Raw genomic sequence first — 20,173 nt, 5'->3', positions numbered from 1 at the left:
AAAAAAAAAAAAAAAAGGGAAAGAGGACAAAGTGGTACAGGCAATACAGGAAATGAGCAAAGGGTAGGAAAAACAGTTAGGGTCCCCACGGGAACTCTGTGCCCACTTCCAGCATGCGAGAATGAAAGGAAAACAAAACCTGGATTCCCTATATCACCACCAGCAGCTCCCGCTTCAAGTCATTCAAGAAAATTAAGGTCCATCCACCAAACTGGATTAGAAAGAAAGGAAAAGGAAGAAAAGAGAAGGGAAGAGGAAAGGGGAAGCTCACAGTTCAAAATATCTAAAACCTAGAAAGTAGTCTTGGTTCACATAGGGAGTAAAACTGAAAAGAAGGTTCACTTAATCCCAGAGCTCCCAAGACCTGTAGTTTGTAAATGCGTGCTTCTTTTTGTAACTGCGTCGCTATTGTTTCAGCAGTGGAACACTTCTATTTTTTTCCAAACAAAATGTTACATGGAAGGCCAACATAATAAACATGATAAAAAGACTGTCACCCCTCTGATCAGAAAAGTCCTTCTCCAGCAGTCCCTGTAGATCTGGGGTGCAGAGTTTGAAAATCTAAGGAACAGACTGTGATTTAGGAGGCAAGAAGCCAGCCCAACCTGGAAGAGACCAGCCTAATGAGCAACAAAGCCCTACCAGCACTTGAAGTAAGAGACAGTAAAAGGCCCAGCACTACTGAAATGTAAGCCTGCAAGACCCCTGTCACAGAAGAGAAGAGGTATGTGCATATTCGTGCTCATTCTCATCCTCTTCTTTCATTCAACCCGCTTTTCCCACCCCACCCCACCCCCGCACACACACACCACACACGCACACACACACCTGACACAGAGTCACGCGCATCTAGCTAGCAGCCGTGCACACTCACTGACCAGGGCTGGTAACTCCTCAATATTTGGTAGTGCTATTTCATAGTGATCTGGGAATATAACAAGTTTGGCTTCATCTTCATATTCATAATCGTCGCTATTTAAATCGTCATCAGTATCTAGATCTGAGGAGAAAACAAAAACAAAGAACAAGAAGTGAGGAAAATAGCATCCCACACTATGGCAGCACTCACTGGGAAAGCCAGAAATCCAAGGCGATGAAATACCAAGGGTGTGACATTTACAATTTTCTCCTCTGACAGGACCGTCCATCTGTCCTAAACCACCAATAGCAGGCCTTTCCATCAAGTTATGAATACTTATATATCAGTGACTGATGTATGAAGAAGACTGAGCCATTTCATAAAGCTTTACAGTTAAATTAGACAAATGTGCAAGACACTCAATTCTCAGACAGAATTTCTCAGAAAGAAAATTTCTTAGAAACTCTTAAAAAGGAAAGGACTGGTAATTACGATGTGTCAGGTACCTGGTTCCTGATTTCATAACAATAGGCTGGAATGGTGGTTTGGTTTCTTAGGGGTTTTTTGCAACATCATAATATGAAAGTATGGTTTTAGAGTTGATAAACTTAGGTTCAAGACTAGCTCCAAAACTTCATGTTACTTTGGGCAAGTCATAAACTCTCTAAGCCTTAGTTTTCTCATTTGTAGCATGAAGATAATAGTATGTATCTCACACAGTTTATACAGAAGATAAAGAGAACAAGAGGCTTGGCATATAATAGGTAATCAATAAATGTTAGCTATTATTTAAAAACAAAATCTCCCTCTTGCTCTCTCCCTCTCCCTCTCTTAAAGTGTTGAGTTACTGCATAGTAGACCTGAGGGGGAAGCCCTATAATGTGAGTAGCCATATTGTCCTCGGCTGTGGAGAATTCTCACTAAGGAAGATGAGCTCCTCTAGCCTGTTATCTACCAAGTCGTCCCTTCTTTGCTTGGTTCATCTCTGGTAAAGGTTAAACGAAGGTTCAAGGAAATGTCTTGTCACAATATTTATATGGGCATTTCAGCATCACTTTCACAGGGATGCCAGCATCCCAGATCATGTTTGTATATTTAGGCTTGGAACTATGGTGACAAAGAGCTAGCGAGTTATATTCCACTCACATGCACACAAACCTACACACAAATAGGCACAAGAACACACACAGAAACATGGGCTCTCTAGACAGAAGAAAGTTATTTTACTTAATGAAGCAGCCACCTGAGAAACAAAGGGTCTAGATTCTGTTATTACCTTGTAAAACCTAGTATATATTTGTGTACAGTTCTGCTCTTAAATTCCCAAAGCGATCGCTTCTCAGCCTTTTGGCTAAGATCAAGTGTAAATTCCCAAAGGTAGGGCAGTTTGTAGTGATAAATAAATAAATAAATAAGATACAGCCAAAATGCAGTCTAAGCTTTATTATTTTTTTTTTTTCTTTTGAGGCAGGGTCTCACTCTGTTGCCCAGACTTGAGTGCAGTGGTGTGATCATAGCTCACTACAACATCAAACTCCCAAGCTCTAGCTATCCTCCTACCTCACCCTCCTGAGAAGCTAGGACTGCCAGGCCTGGCTAATTTTTTTATCTTTTGTAAAAACAGGGTCTCACTATGTGGCTCAGGCTGGTCTCAAATACCTTGCCTCAAGCGATCTTCCCACCTCAGCATCTCAAAATGCTGGGATTAAAGGCATGAATCACCACACCTGGTCTAAATGTTTTAATAAAAGATTTTAAATTATAAGAGTCAGAAATACCAAAATAAAGAACCAAACCAAACAACATTACTAGATAGCCATAGAAGCGAGGTTCATTTGACAAAATGTAATTTTAAAGAAGTTTAATTAGTAAGTAAAGGCATTAATGTAAAGCATATAATTCAAAGAAAGATTCTATATGTTATAAAAATGTGAATGCTTCAATATTTATAATTTTTTTAAGTTGGAATCCAAATGTTTAATTTAAAAAATGGTATTCAACCTGGCCAGGCATGGTGGCTCACACCTATAATCCCAGCACTTTGGGAGGCTGAGGCAGGTGGAGCACGAGGTCAGGAGTTCAAGACCTGCCTGGCCAAGATGGTGAAACCCTGTCTCTACTAAAAATACAAAAATTAGCTAGGCATGGTGGCATGCACCTATAATCCCAGCTACTTAGGAGGCTGAGGCAGAGAATTGCTTAAACCAAGGAGGCAGAGGTTGCAGTGAGCCGAGATCACACCACTGCACTCCAGCCTGAGCAACAGAGCAAGGCTCCATCTCAGAAAAAAAAAAAAAAAAAAATAGTATTCAACCCAATAGAATATTATTTAAATCATAGTTATTTAGACTATTTAGGAACAGAAATGTTTATGCTATGTTAATGCTAAAAACACAAAATTCATCTTCACTGTAAAGACTTTATATTATGCTTACAGACAAAAATGAGAAAGAAAACTAAACAAATGGAAATCATTAATGAGTGAACTTTATTCTTAAATTTTTCTTTATTATAATATTTATATTTAACAATTTTAAGTAACCAAAGCATAAATCTTGTGTTTTTGTATGCAGATTCAACTCATACAAGATATTATCTCTTTTCCACAGAAAACATGCTCATTTAAAGCTAATTCAAATCTTACCTGGCATAAATAAAATACAAAAAAAAAAAAAAAAAAATCCCACTCTGACATTTGCTAGTTATGTAACCCTAGAAAATTTATTTCTAAGTTCTTTTTTCTTGTGAGTAAGCCATAGATATTATCTACCCCACAAGACCGTTAAGTGGATTAAACAAGATAAAGTTTTAAGGCACCCTAGTGTAGGATCTGGTAGGTACTAGGGGACTCTGCAAAAAATAGCCACCATCACCATCATCATCATCACCTTCTCCCTCTTCCTGGCAATTAACACAACCAAAAGTGCCTTCCCTTCCCTTTGGCTGCAAGACCATGGTACCATGTGGGGATCTTCTGTGAAATCTGAGTATTCAGAAGTTATCACCTTCAAATTCCTCTAGACTGTAAACTCAGAGAGCAGGAAATGAGTCTTAACTCCCATGTTCCTAGCCCCTGTACTGTGCCCGGCACACACCACACACTCTGTAAATGTCTGTGAATGGGGACTTCAGGAAGTCAACAACATCAACATGCAAAACAAGAATATCAAAAGAGTTGCGTTGTATTTTAATTGGCGACTCACGTGTTTAAGAGGAAGCAAGACTGCTGTCATGCAGAAAAGCAGAACTTTGTTGTGCTTCTTCACATTTATTTTAAGTTTACTGTTATTTTTAATTCAATGGAATGGAAGAGGGGCATGATCTTTCCCAAAAAACTTAATCCAAATTAGGGAAAAGTCCATCAGAGGTAACCTACATTCTGATTTTAGGGGACAAATCTAAGGTTCCTCCTGAACACACATGATCCCACAGCCCTAAATATAACCTAAAATTTCCACATGTCTCTAAATCATGTCTCATCACCCCAAAAATATTTAGTTGAAGAAGCTACAGAGTAACCATACTCTAGGGACCCCCAACTTCTCCCCAGCTGCTACTTTCTATTGTGGCTATTAAGTGGCAATACCCAAGAGAGATTTCTCTAAGTTTAAGAATAAATAAATAAATACAAACTCTTGTCTGATGATCCTCCCAGATCCCTGGGAGAAGTGGCTGGGACTACCCATTTCCCCAAGATGCCTAAGCTATGAAGGAGAACAGTGAGAGAATGAAAGGGTCCCTACACAGAGCTAGGGCTCTGATTCCCAGGTCAGAGTTCTCTCAGGCTGACCATATTAACTTTAATTGTTGGAGGCAAGCGATCTGTCCAAGGGCTGCAAAATCTAACCAACTATTTACCTTCAAAAGAAGGTACAGGGGAAAAGCCTCTTGAGTACAGAACATATTATTTTACCCACTTCAGAAAAAAATTGCAAAATGTAATTTATTAGAACCTTCTGGTTATCAGAGGCGCAGGTGAACTTTCTGAACAGGCCCATTAGTGAAACTTTGCACAAATTTTCTGTTTTCAATCTATTCCTCAGCAACTTTAAACACCTGGTCTAAGCCAAAAAAAGTGGAATTCTCTGAGGTGAAGTGGTGGCTCCTCGGAAGTTCCACTCTTCAGACACAGAGAACTGAACTCCTTTACTGCTATTTGTGAAAACTGGGGCAGACTCCATAAAGATGTAAATATTTAACACTGTTTTTTATGATGTATCAAACATATGGTGTTTTTTAAATTAAATGCATTACCAGTTATTTACATATCTATGCATATTTGTAGCTTTATCGGAAATAAATAAATATATATATATATATATATATATGGAATTAGGCCAGAATCACATTGTGAGCCTTAGGGTATTTCTTGAAGGATCCAGAACTCCCTTACCTCCTCGCTTCTCTACTCTCTCTTTCATATCAGCTTATACCCCAAACTCATCAACTTTCATATTTTTCCAAGTTATCTTTCTACAACACAACCTAATAGTGTCCCTTTCTAGCTGAACTCTCCCGGTTCACAGCACCCCTAAGCATCCCAGCAATTTTTTCACAGCAACCTTAAGCCAAAAGAAATGCCTGGCCAGGTACAGTGGCTCACGCCCATAATCCCAGCACTTTAGGAGGCCGAGGTGGGCGGATCACAAGGTCAGGAGTTTGAGACCAGCCTGGCCAGCATGGCAAAACCCCGTCTCTACTAAAAATCCAAAAAAATTAGCCAGGCGCGGTGGCGGGCGCCCATAATCCCAGCTACTCAGGAGGCTGAGGGAGGAGAATCGCTTTTACCCAGGAGGCAGAGGTTGCAGAGCCGAGATCATGCCATTTCACTCCAGCCTGGGCAACAAGAGCAAGACTCCATCTCAAAAAAAGAAAAGAAATGCCTTATGGTTCTGTTTATTTAGTAGTTAGATCAAAAAAACTTGGTATTTATGTTCTAGCAACTAATTAACCATTTGCAAAATATATAAGTTGAAAGAAAAAATACTTCACTCTGAAATAGCCCCAGTCCTTCACTAATGGGATGTGTGCCGCTGTTGGGCAATGCACAATGTCCCTGAATCGGATCAGCCCCTGCCACCCTTATTTTCCATTTCACATTGATTTTCACGCGGTGCTTGACTTTTACCACAGAAACCACTAAAAAATCCCAGCTTTACAAAGATATGAAGTTATCAGAAGGAATATAGGGTAACCTAATAGTAAAACTATACTGTGTTTAGTTCATGCAATGTTTGAGCGCCACTATGTTCCCTCAGAGACTTAAAATATCCCCCAGTGCCCTGGTGAGCTCACTGCAGCACTCCAGGTTGCCTCAGAACACAATTTGGGAGCCAAAGAGTTAATGGCTCGCTAGGGACCACAGGCAAAAGAAAACTAAAAGCATTATTTATGTATAGAAAATTGCTGAGAGAATACACAATATATACAAAGATGTACAAACAGAAAATTTGTCTCTGGAGGCAGTAACCAAGTGGCTAGGATACAGGGAAGGGAGGGGAAAAAACTTAATTTTCAATGAAGAGCCCTTTATAACTTCTCAATTTTAAGCTTTACCCATGAGGTAATCCTAGATGTTTTAAAAGGATAGAATTTAAATGATTTTTTAATTACCAATAATTGTCGTTGCTGGTTTAAAAAAAGATAGCAGCAAAAGCTAGTACTGAGGTCATTTCACTTGAATGAACATCAAAGTAATGTGAAGGAAGAGTGATTTGACCACTGAGGGGCAGGGTGGTGCTCAGGACACCAGGAAGCCATTTGGCACCAGTCAGTGGCCTCAGCTTCCCTTGTAAAATCAATTGCAGGTTGTAACCAAATGATTCAATGGTTTCAGTGTCACTGTTGAGCCGATGGAAAAAGAATTATTCACAAAGTCATCAAATGAATGGGAAGAAAACACCTTCATCCAAGATAAAGCATTGGCCACCTACATCTGTTTCATGAAGCAGAAGAAGCAGCATCGTAATTTCATTTCAGTACCAGTGAAATAGTACTTCCTAACCAAAAAATAACAGAGAAACTGCAAGAGAGCTCTGAGTTATCTTCCTCTCCATGAGGAAACAATCCCAGCGTCCCTTTGAGGGAGAGTCTGTGGCAGAGGCTACGAGCTGCCTCTCAATACCCACTGTCCTCTTCTTCCTAATAAGAGACCCCAAACTTTACTCAGTGAAGCCAGTTGGTGGGCTTTATTTTCCAGTCTCCTGTGCAGCTAGATGTGACCACGTGACCAAGTTCTGACAGAGAGGTGTAAACTGATTGGGGGCTCTATGAGAAGGCTGACAAAAGCAAGGTGATTCTGCTGGGAGATTAGACTATTTTGTCCTTCCTCTTTCTCCTCTTCTCTTTCTTTTTCCTTTTTTTTTTTTTTTTTTTTTTTTTTTTTTTTGAGATGGAGTTTCACTCTTGTTGCCCAGGCTGGAGTGCAATGGTGCGATCTCAGCTCCGCCTCCCAGGTTCAAGCAATTCTCCTGCCTCAGCCTCACAAGTAGCTGGGATTACAGTCATGTGCCACCATGCCCGGCTAATTTTTTATATTTTTAGTAGAGACAGGGTTTCACCACATTGGCCAAGCTGCCAAACTCCTGACCTCAGGTGATCCACCCGCCTTGGCCTCCCAAACTGCTGGGATTATATGCCTGAGCCATCGCGCCCGGCCTCCCCTTTCCTCTTTCATGCTTTCCAGAATCAGGATGTGATGGTTGGAGTTCCAGTAGCCGTTATGGACCGTAAGGTGATGATGAGGTTGGAAATCATGGGCCAGGATGGAGGGTTAAGCAGGAATATGGTAACAGCCTAGATCCCTGGTGAACATGAGGCCATCACATCACCACACTTACTGTTTCCCAGCATCCTCTACATGACAGCAAAATAAGCATCTATCTTGTTTAAAGTACCAGAATCGGCTGGGGCTCAGTGGCCGGTAATCCCAGCCTCTGGGAGGCCAAGGCAGGCAGATCACTTGAGCCCAGCAGTTTGAGACCAGCCTGGGCAACATGGCAGAACCCTGTCTCCACAGAAAAATACAAAAATTAGTCAGGTGTGGTGGTGCATGCCTGTGGTTCCAGCTACTTGGGAGGCTGAGGTGGGAGGATCGCTTGAGCCCTGCAGGAGGCTGAGCGTGCAGTGACCACGATTGTGCCACTGCATTCCAGCCTGAGTGACACAGTGAGACCCTGTCTCGAAAATAAATAGGCCAGGTGCGGTGACTCATGCCTGTAATCCCAGCACTTTGGCAGGCTAAGGTGGGAGGACCACCTGAGATCAGGAGTTCGAGACCAGCCTGGCCAACATGGTGAAACCTCGTCTCTACTAAAAAAAAAAAAAAAAAAAATACAAAAATTAGCCGGGCATGGCGGTGGGCACCTGTAATCCCAGCTACTTTGGAGGCTGAGGCAGGAGAATTGCTTGAACTCAGGAGGCGGAGGTTGTAGTGAGCCGAGATCGCGCCACTGCACTCCAGCCTGGGTGACAGAGCCAGACTCCAGCTTAAATAAATAAATAAATAAACAAAGTTACCAGTGTTTTAAATTTACTGTTATGTAAACCAGATGTAACCCTAATACACAGCCCATCACTGAAATTAATTTACAGGTCACATCAACTCAGAGGGCTGGGACCAATATGTCAAGATAAAAGTACCTGTTCCTAGGAGACAACAAGCACCAGTTGAGGGGGCTTTAAATCAGAACTTGCAAAGAATGAATTCCTGTAAAAAATAACTTCCTGGCCAGGCACAGCAGCACACACATGTAATCCCAGCACTTCGGGAGACTGAGGTTGGAAGACTGTTTGAGCATAGAAGTTCAAGACCAGCCTGGGCAACACAGTGAGACCCCATCACTTTAAAAAAAATTTTTTTTAATTAAACATGTGTGGTGGTGTGTGCCTGTAGTCCCAGCTACTTGGGAGGCTGAGGCATGAGGATCACTTGAGCCTGGCAGGTTGAGGCTGCAGTGAGATATGATTGTGCACTGCACTCCAGCCTGGGCAACAGAATGAGTTCCTGTCTCAAAAAAAAAAAAGAAAAGAAAAAGAAAGAACTCCTACTGGGATGAAGGAGGTAAATTTGTAAAGAACCTGGATATAAAACAGCAGGGAGAAATGGAATCTGGGGCTAATGGCATTCTTTTTTAAATTAATATAGTCATAGGACAATTTTTTGGGGCCATGAGTTCTAGATGCACCTTGTGGTTTTCTAAGATATGAAATCTTGCCTGAACACAGAGAATAACCCGTAGAAAAAGCCTCACTGAAACAAAATGGTAGGTAGTCCCCTACGGAAGAATGGAAGGAAGGGGTCCACACAGTCTGAAGCACAAAACCTCAGTGCTAACTTTCAAATTAATTTCTAAAACTGTTTCATAACAATATCCTCTACAACCAAAATAATCACTAGAAAAAAAATCAAACCTCCAGGTCTTATGAAAAGAAGACACAAAAGTTAAAGGTCAAGGTCAGATAACTTCTTCATTCCACCAAAGAAAATAATAAAAATTAACAATGGTAAGTCAAAATGTTTAGTTAGTTCTGCCTTCAAGCCGAACCTGCTGACGTCACTTAATTCAAATGAAATCATATGATCTAAACAAAATCATATGATCTATATTAGTGCAAAGGTGCTGGAAGACTAATAACCAAAGCATCAGAAGATATTCATAACTTCAGCTTTGGGGTTCATGCTAGCCTGGTTTGGGTTTGGTTGGTTAAATTGGGTTGTGGTCCAAAGGCAGGTTGAGAAGTAAAGAAGACTGGCCAAGGTAGAAGAACCAAATGCAGATAAGCCTTGTACAGAAAAGCATGAGCTGAGAAGCAGGAGAAGACAGCAAGTTTGGATCCAACACAGAGTAACTGAGAATCAAACCAGGAAAGAAACTCAGCTCCACAGCAGTTTTCAATGGCTTTACTTTTCAAATAATTAATGTGTGTTTTCATCACAATAGCATCTTTGTTATAGAAAAGTTTAAATACAGAGAAGCAAAAAGATGAAAATTGGAATCACTTCCATCCTATTACTGGGAAAGAGCTACTATTAACAGTTTGGAGTATTCTTCCAGACTCTTCTGATCTCCCAGTTATATATGTACACATGTGTATATGTGTGTAGAAGTGTGTGCACACACACAGATATACATTCATACATGCATGCATATATACATATACATATCTATATCTGTATATACATATGTGTATGTATGTATAGAATTTTTTTACAAAAATGAAATCATACTATGGAAACAATTTTGCAAATCCTTTCAAACAATAATCTGAGACATTTAGGCAAATAAACTTGTTCGGTCAAATATTATCAAACCACTTTTTCGCTTGAGAAAACCGTATCAGAAGCTTAATATAACCATAATTACATGATCTAGAAATCAGTAGTCATTTGCATAAACAAAACTGGCCCTTCTGAATAAGGGAAATTTTCAAATCACCATTAGTCAAACACTAGAGTCATAATTATTGCAGGCAAGGTCCACTGATGCTAAAATTAGTGAGCAAAACTTTAAGGAGAAACAAGATATTTAGCACAGTCTCAAAGTATCACTCTCAAAATATTTCTTAATTACACTATAACTTTACAGTAAAGAAGGCCAGCAGACACTACCTTAACAATGATCAAGTTCAACATCACCAGTATGACAACATGTCAACACCATATACCCCAATACCATGCACTAAGAAGGGCACGCTACCTCTGTAGGATTCTTTCCAAAAATGCATAACATCACATTTTTCATGAGAAAACATCAGATAAAACCAAACTGAGGTCTATTCCACAAAATAACTGACCAGCACTCTTCAAAAGTCTCACAATTATTAAAGACAAAGAAAAACTGAAGAACGATCAGAGTCTGGAAAGGATTAAACAAACATGACAACTAAACACAATGCGGAACCCTGGATTGTATCTTGTAACGAAGAAAGGACATGAGTGGGAGAAAAATTATGAAATCTGAATGAAGTCTGTAGTTTGGCTAATTTTAAAAAGAAAAAGAAAAAAATTGACAGGGTCCCACTCTGTCACTGAGGCTGGAGTGCAGTGTCAAGCTCACTACAGCCTCAACTGTCTGGGCTCAAGTGATCCTCCTGCCTCAGCCTCCCAAGTCACTGAGGCTACAGACACACACCACCACACCCAGCTAATTTTTTAATTTTTTGGTAAGGACAAGGCCTTTTTATGTTACCCAAGCTGATCTCAAACTCCTGGGTACAAGCAATCCTCCGGCCTCAGCCTCCCAAAGTGCTGAGAATACAGGCGTGAGCCACTGCAAGAGCCAGCTATTTAAAGTCAGCAAAAAATTGGCCAGGCGCAGTGGTTCACGCCTGATATCCGAACCAAGGCAGCTGGATCGCTTGAGCTCAGGAGTTCAAGACCAGCCAGGGCAACATGGTGAAACTCCGTCTCTACAAAAAGCACAAAAAATTAGCCAGTCATGGTGATGTGTGCCTGTGGTCTCAGCTACTTGGGAGGCTGAGCTAGGAGAAGGGCTTGAGCCCAGGAGGTGCAGGTTGCATTGAGCCAAGATGGCGCCACTGCACTCCAGCCTGGGCAAGAGAGCCAGACCCTGTCTCAAAAACTAAAAATAAAGTAAGCAATAAACAGACCTGAAGCAGAATTATAATTACTGTCTACTCACTGTAAGTATAATTGCTTCAAAGCACTAAACCCGACTAAGAGGGCTAAAAGCACACTTCGCTGGTAGGTAAACGCAGAGTGGAGGCAGGCCTTTAAATTTGTGCCTCTCATCCTTAAATTGTACAGCAATAAACAACCTATTACTCCAAATCAAAGATGCACATGAGTATGCACACACACACGCACACAAACACAAAATCTGAGCATGCTACTATTTACCTAAAAAAATCTTGGAATTCCTCCTTTTCGGTAACGCTCCACCAGACGCCCCTCTTACCTTCTGAAAAGAAAACAAAAGATAATTAAAATGCAACCTATAAAATAAACATCTTTGTGGGGGAAAAGCACATCTCAGAGGTTCCCAGTTTTTATAGAAGGCCAAGAAGAAATATTCCATCTAGATTAGCAATTCCAGGATAAAAGGGAACTGACCCAGGTTAATGCAGGTAGGTGAAGGGCAATGCTATCCACCTGCTTATTTTTATTAAGTTATAAAGAAAGCACTTCTGGAAAGAGAAATGGAAACCAGGGATCAAGGTGAAGTCATTACTTAAACTTCAAACCAGCACCTGCTCCCAAGAGGGCAGGAGTCCAGGCCTGACGATGAAAAACTCAGGAAAGATGATGGGGCTCCAGAAGGTGAGGATCTTATTCTCCTGGTTACCCAGTGGGTCTCTAGTGCTTGGCCCTGGGCATGCCTAACAACTATTGTTAAAAGGCTTAATATCAATAGTCATTGATAGTCTGGGCACATGAAGTCTCAATCTAACCTCCCTAAACATTTTTGGAGCACCAGCAAGTGGCTATGTTTGTCATCCTAAGCATTGTGTATTTTCTTTTTTGTTTGTTTGTTTTGTTTTGTTTTGTTTTGTTTTTTGAGATGGAGTCTTGCATTGTTGCCCAGGCTGGAGTGCACTGGCACAATCTCAGTCACAGCAACCTTCGCCTCCTGGGTTCAAGCGATTCTCCTGCCTCAGCCTCCCAAGTAGCTGAGATTACAAGTGCCTGCCACCACGTCCAGCTAATTTTTAGTAATTTTAGTAGAGACAGGGTTTCACTGTGTTGGTCAGAGTGGTCTTGAACCCCTGACCTCGTGATCCGCCCGCCTCGGCCTCCCAAAGTGCTGGGATTACAGGCGTGAGTCACCACACCCGGCCCAGCATCGTGTCAGCAGTAATGAAATAAAATGCCCATCAAGTGGTAATACAAAAGAGGCCATTCATCTGATGCTCACACAAAATATTTCACTCTCAAATCAAGTATAATGCCAAAACCGTATTTCCACAGTGTATGTTTTTTCAGTTACTAGGAAAAAGCACATTTCCAGTAGACCACGATGTGTGGGTTTAATGCCACATGATTCCAAGCAGCCACAGGTGTCGAGATCTTGCTGCACATTTTCTGCTTCTCAGTTTGTCCTCTCATGAGTCCTAAGGCTGCTTTCTCACATTTTAATAGTTGACTTTGAAGGCTGACTCATCCTTGTGATTCTCACGTTAAGTTTTTACAGTTTCTACTACAGGTTTACAGTTCACATCTTAGGAATCTGCATTACAGAACACTTTCTCAAAAACCTGTCCCTCCAAATACTGATGCCAAAAGCACATCTCTCTTAGAATCACTCCTCTGTGATCTCAGAGCCTCTTTCTTCCCCTCTCCACTTACCTGCTTCAAAAAGGGATGAAATAAAACCTATTGCAAAGCACCTTTATCACTCCTGGAGGTCCCCTGAAATCTCTCTACAGAATTTTATGGTGTCCTTTTAATTATTTTAGTTTCACAGCCCCCTCCTTTCCTGCATGATGGCAGAAGGATAACAAGGAGGGGTTGCACGAAGACTTGCTAGAACATGAGCCTGTCCCAGACTGTGAGATTCACATCTTAGACTTGCAAAAAAGTAGAACCTCCTTCTAAAGACCATCACCTCTGCATCAGTCAACAACCAAAATCAACAAGGTTTGAGAAAATAAAACTCCTCCATCAGCAAATATGACTGTGCCCCTGTGTCAGATTCTGTGCTGGGGCTCGGACTGCCAACTGAATGAAGACATGTTCCATCTTTTAAGGAGCTAGCCAGCATAGTAGGGGAGCATATATGTAAACAAACGATACCACAGATTCTGGTGAGTGCTAAGAAAGATTCAAAAAAGGCACAATCATATCATAAGGAGGAAATGATCGGTTCATCTGAGGATAAGGGTGTGGGCAGGGCTGGTAAGAACAGCAGCAATCCTGGCATACAGCAGCTACTGAGTAAATATTTGTTGGATGGATGGATGGATGGATGGATGGATGGATGGATGGATGGATGGATGGATGGATATAAGGATGGATGGATGGATGGATGGATATATGGATGGATGGATGGATGGATGGATATATGAATGGATGGATGGATGGATGGATGGATATATGGATGGATGGATGGATGGATGGATGGATGGATGGATAGATGGATGGATGGATGGATGGATGGATGGATGGATGGATGGATATATGGATGGATGGATGGATGGATGGATGGATGGATGGATGGATGGATATATGGATGGATGGATGGATGGATGGATGGATGGATGGATGGATGGATGAATGAATGAATGCATGGATATCCTGACTACAGGGAGTAAAACAGGCAAGAGGGGAGTGGGGATAGAAGTAAGACATCCTAGACAGAGAAAACAGCACTGACAAAAGCATAAAATCACAGTGTGCTCCAGAAAGGAGAAGTGATTTGCTATGTCTGGAGCACAAACTTGGTGGAATAAGAGAGAGGGTTAGAAACGCTGCAGGCTCCAGATCATGAGCACCTTATAATTACATGCAAAAGAGTTTGGACTTCATCCTGTAGAAGAGGGAGAAACATCAAAGATTTAAGTGGCAGTGTGCCATAGATATATGCATTTGGAAAGATGGCTCTGGGAGCAGTGTGCAGACTGGGTGGGATTGAAGGCAGCAAGTTTGAGGGAAGGAAGGTTAGTCAGGAAGCAACAGCACTAGTCCTTTTTTTGAGACAGAGTTTCACTCTTGTTGCCCAAGCTGGAGTGCAATGGTGCAATCTCGGCTTACTGCAACCTCAGCCTCCCAGGTCCAAGCGATTCTCCTGCCTCAGCCTCCTGAGTAGCTGGGACTACAGGCATGCGCCACCATGCCCAGATAATTTTGTACTTTTAGTAGAGACGGGGTTTCTCCATGTTGGTCAGGCTGGTCCCGAACTCCCGACCTCAGGTGATCCACCTGCCTCAGCCTCCCAAAGTGCCAGGAATATAGGTGTGAGCCACCACACCTGGTCAGCACTAGTCCTTTTAAGGATAATGAACACTCAGATAAGAACAGCAGGAATGGAGAAGACAGGGTGGACCTCAGAGCTATTTGGGAAGCCCAGGTAACAAGATCACCAGTAAGACACAGAGGGAAAGCAGATCAAAGAATATCTAGGTCTCTAGAATTGAAGAGGAAGGAAACCTTTTAGCAAGAGAATACGGTGTTCAGTCTGGGCACACCGACGTTGAAGTACCTATGAAATGCTGGAGTAGAAAAATCCAGATCAGAATAAGATGATCAGATCTTCACCTCCAGAGAGAGATTAATTTGAATGTCATCAGCTTAGAGAAAGTGGTTAAACAAAAATATGGATAACCCTGATGAAGAAAAGTATCTTTCTGAGGAAGAAGACAGGATGGCCAAATGACATCCTAGGAAATGCCAATAACTAAGAGGTAAACAAAAGAAGAGGTGTTGGTGGAAAAAACTGAGAAAGGATAAGAGGAAGCCAAGAAAGAATGGTGTCAAAGAAAACAGGAGAGGAACAGTTCCAGAGGAAAACAAGCTCAAACATGCAAATACTCAAAACGTCAAGTAACGCTAGAGCCAAAACATATCCACCAAGTGTGACAGCTAAGAGCTCACTGACAACCTGGACAGTGTTAGTGGATTAACAAGATCAGACCACAGTGTTGAGTCTTAGAGGCAGATGTAGTACAGACAAGATCAGAAAAGTTTTTAAAGAAGCTTTTAATAAAATAATGCAATGACTGAAGAAGGACACAAATTAGAAAGATGGTTTTGTGATGTTGGTTTTGTTTTTTTTAAGAGACAGAGTCTCACTCTGTTGCTCAGGTGTACAATGGCCTGATAATAGCTCACTCCGTAACCTGAAATCCCTGGGCTCAAGTATTCCTCCCACCTCAGCCTCCCAAGTAGCTGGGACTAAGGCATGCGCCAACATTCCAGGCTAATTATTTTATTTTTTTGTCAAGACGGAGTCTCACTGTGTTGCCCAAGGTGGTCTCAAACTCCTGTCCTCAAGTCAGGCTCCCATCTTGGCCTCCCAGAGCACTGGGATTATAAGTGTGAGCCACTGAGCCCAGCCTGGTGTGTTCTTTTTTAAGGTGGGGAGAAAATAAGCCAGAAGAGGGAGAAGCTGGAGATATCAGAGGAAGTGGAGTTAATGAAGGAGCAAGTTTCCTGAGGTAGGAGGAAACAGGACCCTGAGGACACACAGAACATAGCTTTCAGCTGAGATGGAATCGAAAGTGGAACTAGTTACAGATGAGCTTCCAGGACACAAGGAATAAGTTAAGAGAGTTCCTGTGCAGGCATTCCCTTTTATCCTGCAAAGTACAAGTCAAGATAATTTTCTGAGAATGATGAGAAACGTATAGAAAAGGCTTAAGGAAAGCATCCAAAGGTCAGAATGGCCACTCACGGGAGTGGGACAGGATACAGAGTAGAAGGTTTGCCGGGCAGTGAGAGGGCGCAATAGAAGAGGAAAGGCCCAAAATGTGACATGGTCTCAAACCCATCATAGTGTGGGGTTTCCAGCAGTCTGTGCATGGAAGTAGATAGTGACCCCATGGAGCAACTGCTTGGAGTTCTGGAGGATAGTTAAGGAGGCAGGACAAGAGAATAAAAGTCAGTTCAGGGTGCTGTGGATTACAGAATGTTGAAAGAAATGAATCATGAGAAGTAGGCTAAACAAGTCACGGACCTGAAGGTCTTCAGGACCTATAACAAATGATCAAAATAGGAATAAATGAGTGAAAGAGCAAAAACAAGTAGAAATTGTGGTCAGAGAGTGACACATTTAAGTTGAAATTCCAGAGGCAGAGCTAACTGTACAAGTTTACCAGCATTCCACAGTTCTGCTGCTAACTTTGTGACCCTGAGCAAGTTACTAAGTCTCTGGGCCTCTGTTTCTTTCTTTCTTTTTTTTTTTTTTTTTAAGTTTTCTAAAATTTCATCACTGTATTATGTCACAAAACAGACTTCACAAGAATTATTATGTACCACCTAACAGAATTAGTGAGTGTAAATCATTCAGTACCAAGTCAAAATTAAATTATTTTGAAGCTAATCATTGAGTTTATGCCTTATCTGACTTTCTGGCCTTTCTTCATTCTCTTCCTCCTGCTCTCCCCCTCTTCTTTGTTAGGAACTTAAACAGAGACTATATTAGGATGGCTAAGGTGAGAAATTAGAGAAACTTCAAATCAGCATTGACCATTGAGAAGATCCAAAATAGTGCACAAACTATTAGAACTAAAGTAAAAGTTGAATAGCATTGCTAAATATAAAATCACCATTTATTAATTAACAATATTTCCAATATTTCCAAATACCATCAATAACCAGTTAATGTGTAAAAAATAAAGGATAGCAGTAATGGTAAAAAAAAATAAAAAAATAAATAAATAAAAAATTATAGGGTACTAAAAAAAATCTAACAAAATATGAGTTCCTTTATAGAAAATTACAAAACCTATTGAATGACAAAATGGAAACATGAAAAAAGAGGTATGCTATGTTAAACACTTACTCAATAAATATTTATGAAGCACCTACTATATGGAAGGCACTGTTAAGTGCTAAGGACACAGCAGTGGACAAAACCAAAGAGCTTAAACAATAATCTTAAACATAGAGCTTAAACAAGGATGTGGATTATAGATTAATCTATAAATTCAATGTGATTGTCATCAAAATCTCAAATAGGACTTTTAAGCTAGATGAACTAATTCCATAATCCATATAGAAAAATAAATGCCTAGAAATACCCAGGAAAATTCTGGAAAAAAAAATATGGCTTCAACCACAGCATCAGAAAAAAAAAAAGAAAGAAAAATAAATAAATATGGAAAAAGTGCTTGCACTAAAAGATATCAAGGCTTGCCACACCAATGCAGAGATAGACAAATAAGATCAACAGAACACAACTGAGAGACTGAAGAGAGACCCAAATGTGAATGGCAAGTTAAAATATAAAAGGGTAGCCAGGCACAGTGGCTCTCAGCTGTAATCCCAGCACTTTGGAAAGCCAAGCCAGTGGATTGCTTAGGCTCAGGAGCAGGAGACAGGGCATCACGGTCGCCTGGGAAACCCTATCTCTACAAAAAATATAGAAAATAGCCAGATGTGGTGACACATGCCTGTGTCTCAGCTACTTGGGGGGCTGAGGTGGGAGGATCGCTTGAGCCCAGGAGGTTGAAGCTGCAATGAGCCGTGGTGGCACCACTGCACTCCAGCCTGGGTGACAGAGTGAGAGCATGTCTCAGAACACAAACAAACAAAATGTGTGTGTGTGTGTGTGTGTGTGTGTGTGTGTGTGTGTGTGTGTAAAGGGTGATATTGCCAGGCACGGTGGCTCATGCCTGTAATCCCAGCACTTTGGGACGCAGAGGGGGGAGGATCATAAGGTCAAGAGATCAAGACCATCCTAGCCAACATGGTGAAACCCTGTCTCTACCAAAAATATAAAAATCAGCTGGGCATGGTGGTGCGTGCCTGTAGTCCCAGCTACTCAGGAGGCTGAGGCAAGAGAATCGCTTGAATCCAGAAGGCCGAGGTTGCAGTGAGTCAAGATCGCGCCACTGCACTTCACCCTGGTGACAGAGAGAGACTCCGTCTCAAAAAATAAATAAATAAAAATAAAAATAAAAGGGTGATACTATAAATCAATGGGAAAGTTTGTACTACTCTATGAATCATAAAACAACTAGTTATCAATATGAAAAAATAGATTCCCATTCTTCATACAAATACAAAAATAAATTATACATGGATTAAAGACCTAAAACGTTAAAACAGTCACATTCACACACACTTAAATAAAAATGTAAAAACTACTGTAAGAAATGTGATATAGTTTGGCTGTGTCCCCACTCAAATCTCATCTGGAATTGTAAGTCCCACAATTCCTCCATGTCATGGGAGGAACCCCGTGGGAGGTGACTGAATTATGGGGGCGGGTCTTTTCTGCGCTGTTCTCATGATAGTGAATGAGTCTCATGAGATCTGATGGTTTAAAAAATGGGAATTTCCCTGCACAAGCTCTCTCTTTGCCTGCCACCATCCACGGAAGATGTGACTTGCTCCTTTTTGCCTTCTACCATGATTGTGACACCTCCCCAGCCACATGGAACTGTATTAAACCTCTTTCTTTTGTAAATTGCCCAGTCTTAAGTATGTCTTTATCAGCAACGTGAAAACAGACTGAAAACAACCTAGTACAAAATGTCTTTATGACCTTGAGGTAGGAAACAATTTCTTAGACAAGATACAAAAAGCACAACTCATAAGACAAAAAGTTTAATAAATCTAACTAATTCAAAACTTACAACTTCTATCCTACAAAATAATTGATAAACAAAGTAAAACGACAAGCCACAGACTCAAAAGAAATTTAGTAAGGCACAGAACTCAAAGGAAATCTAGTATGTAACAAACAAAGGTTTGGTATCCAGAATGTAAAAATAACTCATCACACTTATAAGAAAAAGATAAATCCATAAAGAAAATAGGCCAAAAATATAAATAGGCAAATCCAACAAGAAAAAAAAAAAACAGAATAGAAAGTACAAAGAGATGTGCCAAATATTCAGATGCCACTTCATAATCATGAGATTGGCAAAAACAGAAATCTGACCAAGGGTTGGTGAGAGTGTGGGAAAGCAAGAAATCATAATTATTGCAGATCGGAGTGCAAATAGGTACAATCACTCTGGGGAGAGACTTGGCACTATCTAGTAAAAACAAAGAGAAGCATAACATGAGCCTGCACAACCATGTTGTCCAGATCTAGAGATCTATTTCCTGAAGAAATCTGGCACTTGTACCCCCAGGAGAAGTGTACAAAAACGTTAATTGCTGCATTCTTTACAGTAGCAAAAAAATAGAAACAATCTAAATGTTCATCAGTAGGAGAAGAGAATAAATTACAAGGTACTCATAAGATGAAAAACCAAACAACTATTGAAATGAATACATCCAGATGTATCTCGACATGGACAGATCCCAAAAGAAATGAAACATTTGGATGCTGAGGGGAAAAACTCTTCACAGAATTATAGGTAGGCGTATGATAGCATTTATCTACATCTTTAAAACATATAAAGTTATACTATATTTTGTTCTTAAATATGCATTTGTTAATAAAACATACTGGCGTGCATGGCACAGAAAAAGTTCACAGCAGGTGGTTACTTCTGGTGAGGGAGAGGGACAAAAGGAACTTGAATTTTTAAGGAAGCTCTATTTCTTATACTAAAAAAACAAAACAAAACAAATCTGAAGCAAGAATATTCAAATGGGGTTTTTTTCCTGATTTTTGGATCCATGAGTGTATCTGCACTTTTCTGTATTTTTAAACCTAGTTTTTTTGTTTTCCAATTAGT

At 40.8% G+C, this 20,173-nt stretch overlaps 1 protein-coding gene and 1 pseudogene across 6 annotated transcripts in view; one reads left to right on the top strand and one right to left on the bottom strand.

Annotated features, from left to right (window-relative positions):
- The window catches only part of USP13 (ubiquitin specific peptidase 13), a 148,246-nt gene that overhangs the window by 99,159 nt on the left and 28,914 nt on the right, over positions 1-20,173 (bottom strand). For 4 of the 6 annotated variants that reach the window (XM_065540218.2, XM_005546451.5, XM_074031434.1 and 1 more), the window contains 2 exons: positions 11,721-11,781; positions 879-1,000 (listed from right to left, as the gene is read on the bottom strand). In XM_065540218.2, the coding sequence (XP_065396290.1) occupies positions 879-1,000; positions 11,721-11,781 (183 nt within the window). Of the gene's footprint in view, positions 1-828; positions 1,001-11,720; positions 11,782-20,173 lie in introns of all 6 variants that reach the window. The other 2 variants (XM_074031433.1, XM_045386588.3) reach the window with 1 other exon arrangement.
- LOC123572134 (U2 spliceosomal RNA) lies at positions 2,191-2,364 on the top strand (annotated as a pseudogene).

Source organism: Macaca fascicularis, chromosome 2, assembly GCF_037993035.2.
Source record: "Macaca fascicularis isolate 582-1 chromosome 2, T2T-MFA8v1.1".
Classification (NCBI taxonomy): Eukaryota; Metazoa; Chordata; class Mammalia; order Primates; family Cercopithecidae; genus Macaca; species Macaca fascicularis.
Note: the sequence above shows the minus strand (reverse complement) of the source record. Positions and strands in the feature narration are given on the sequence as shown.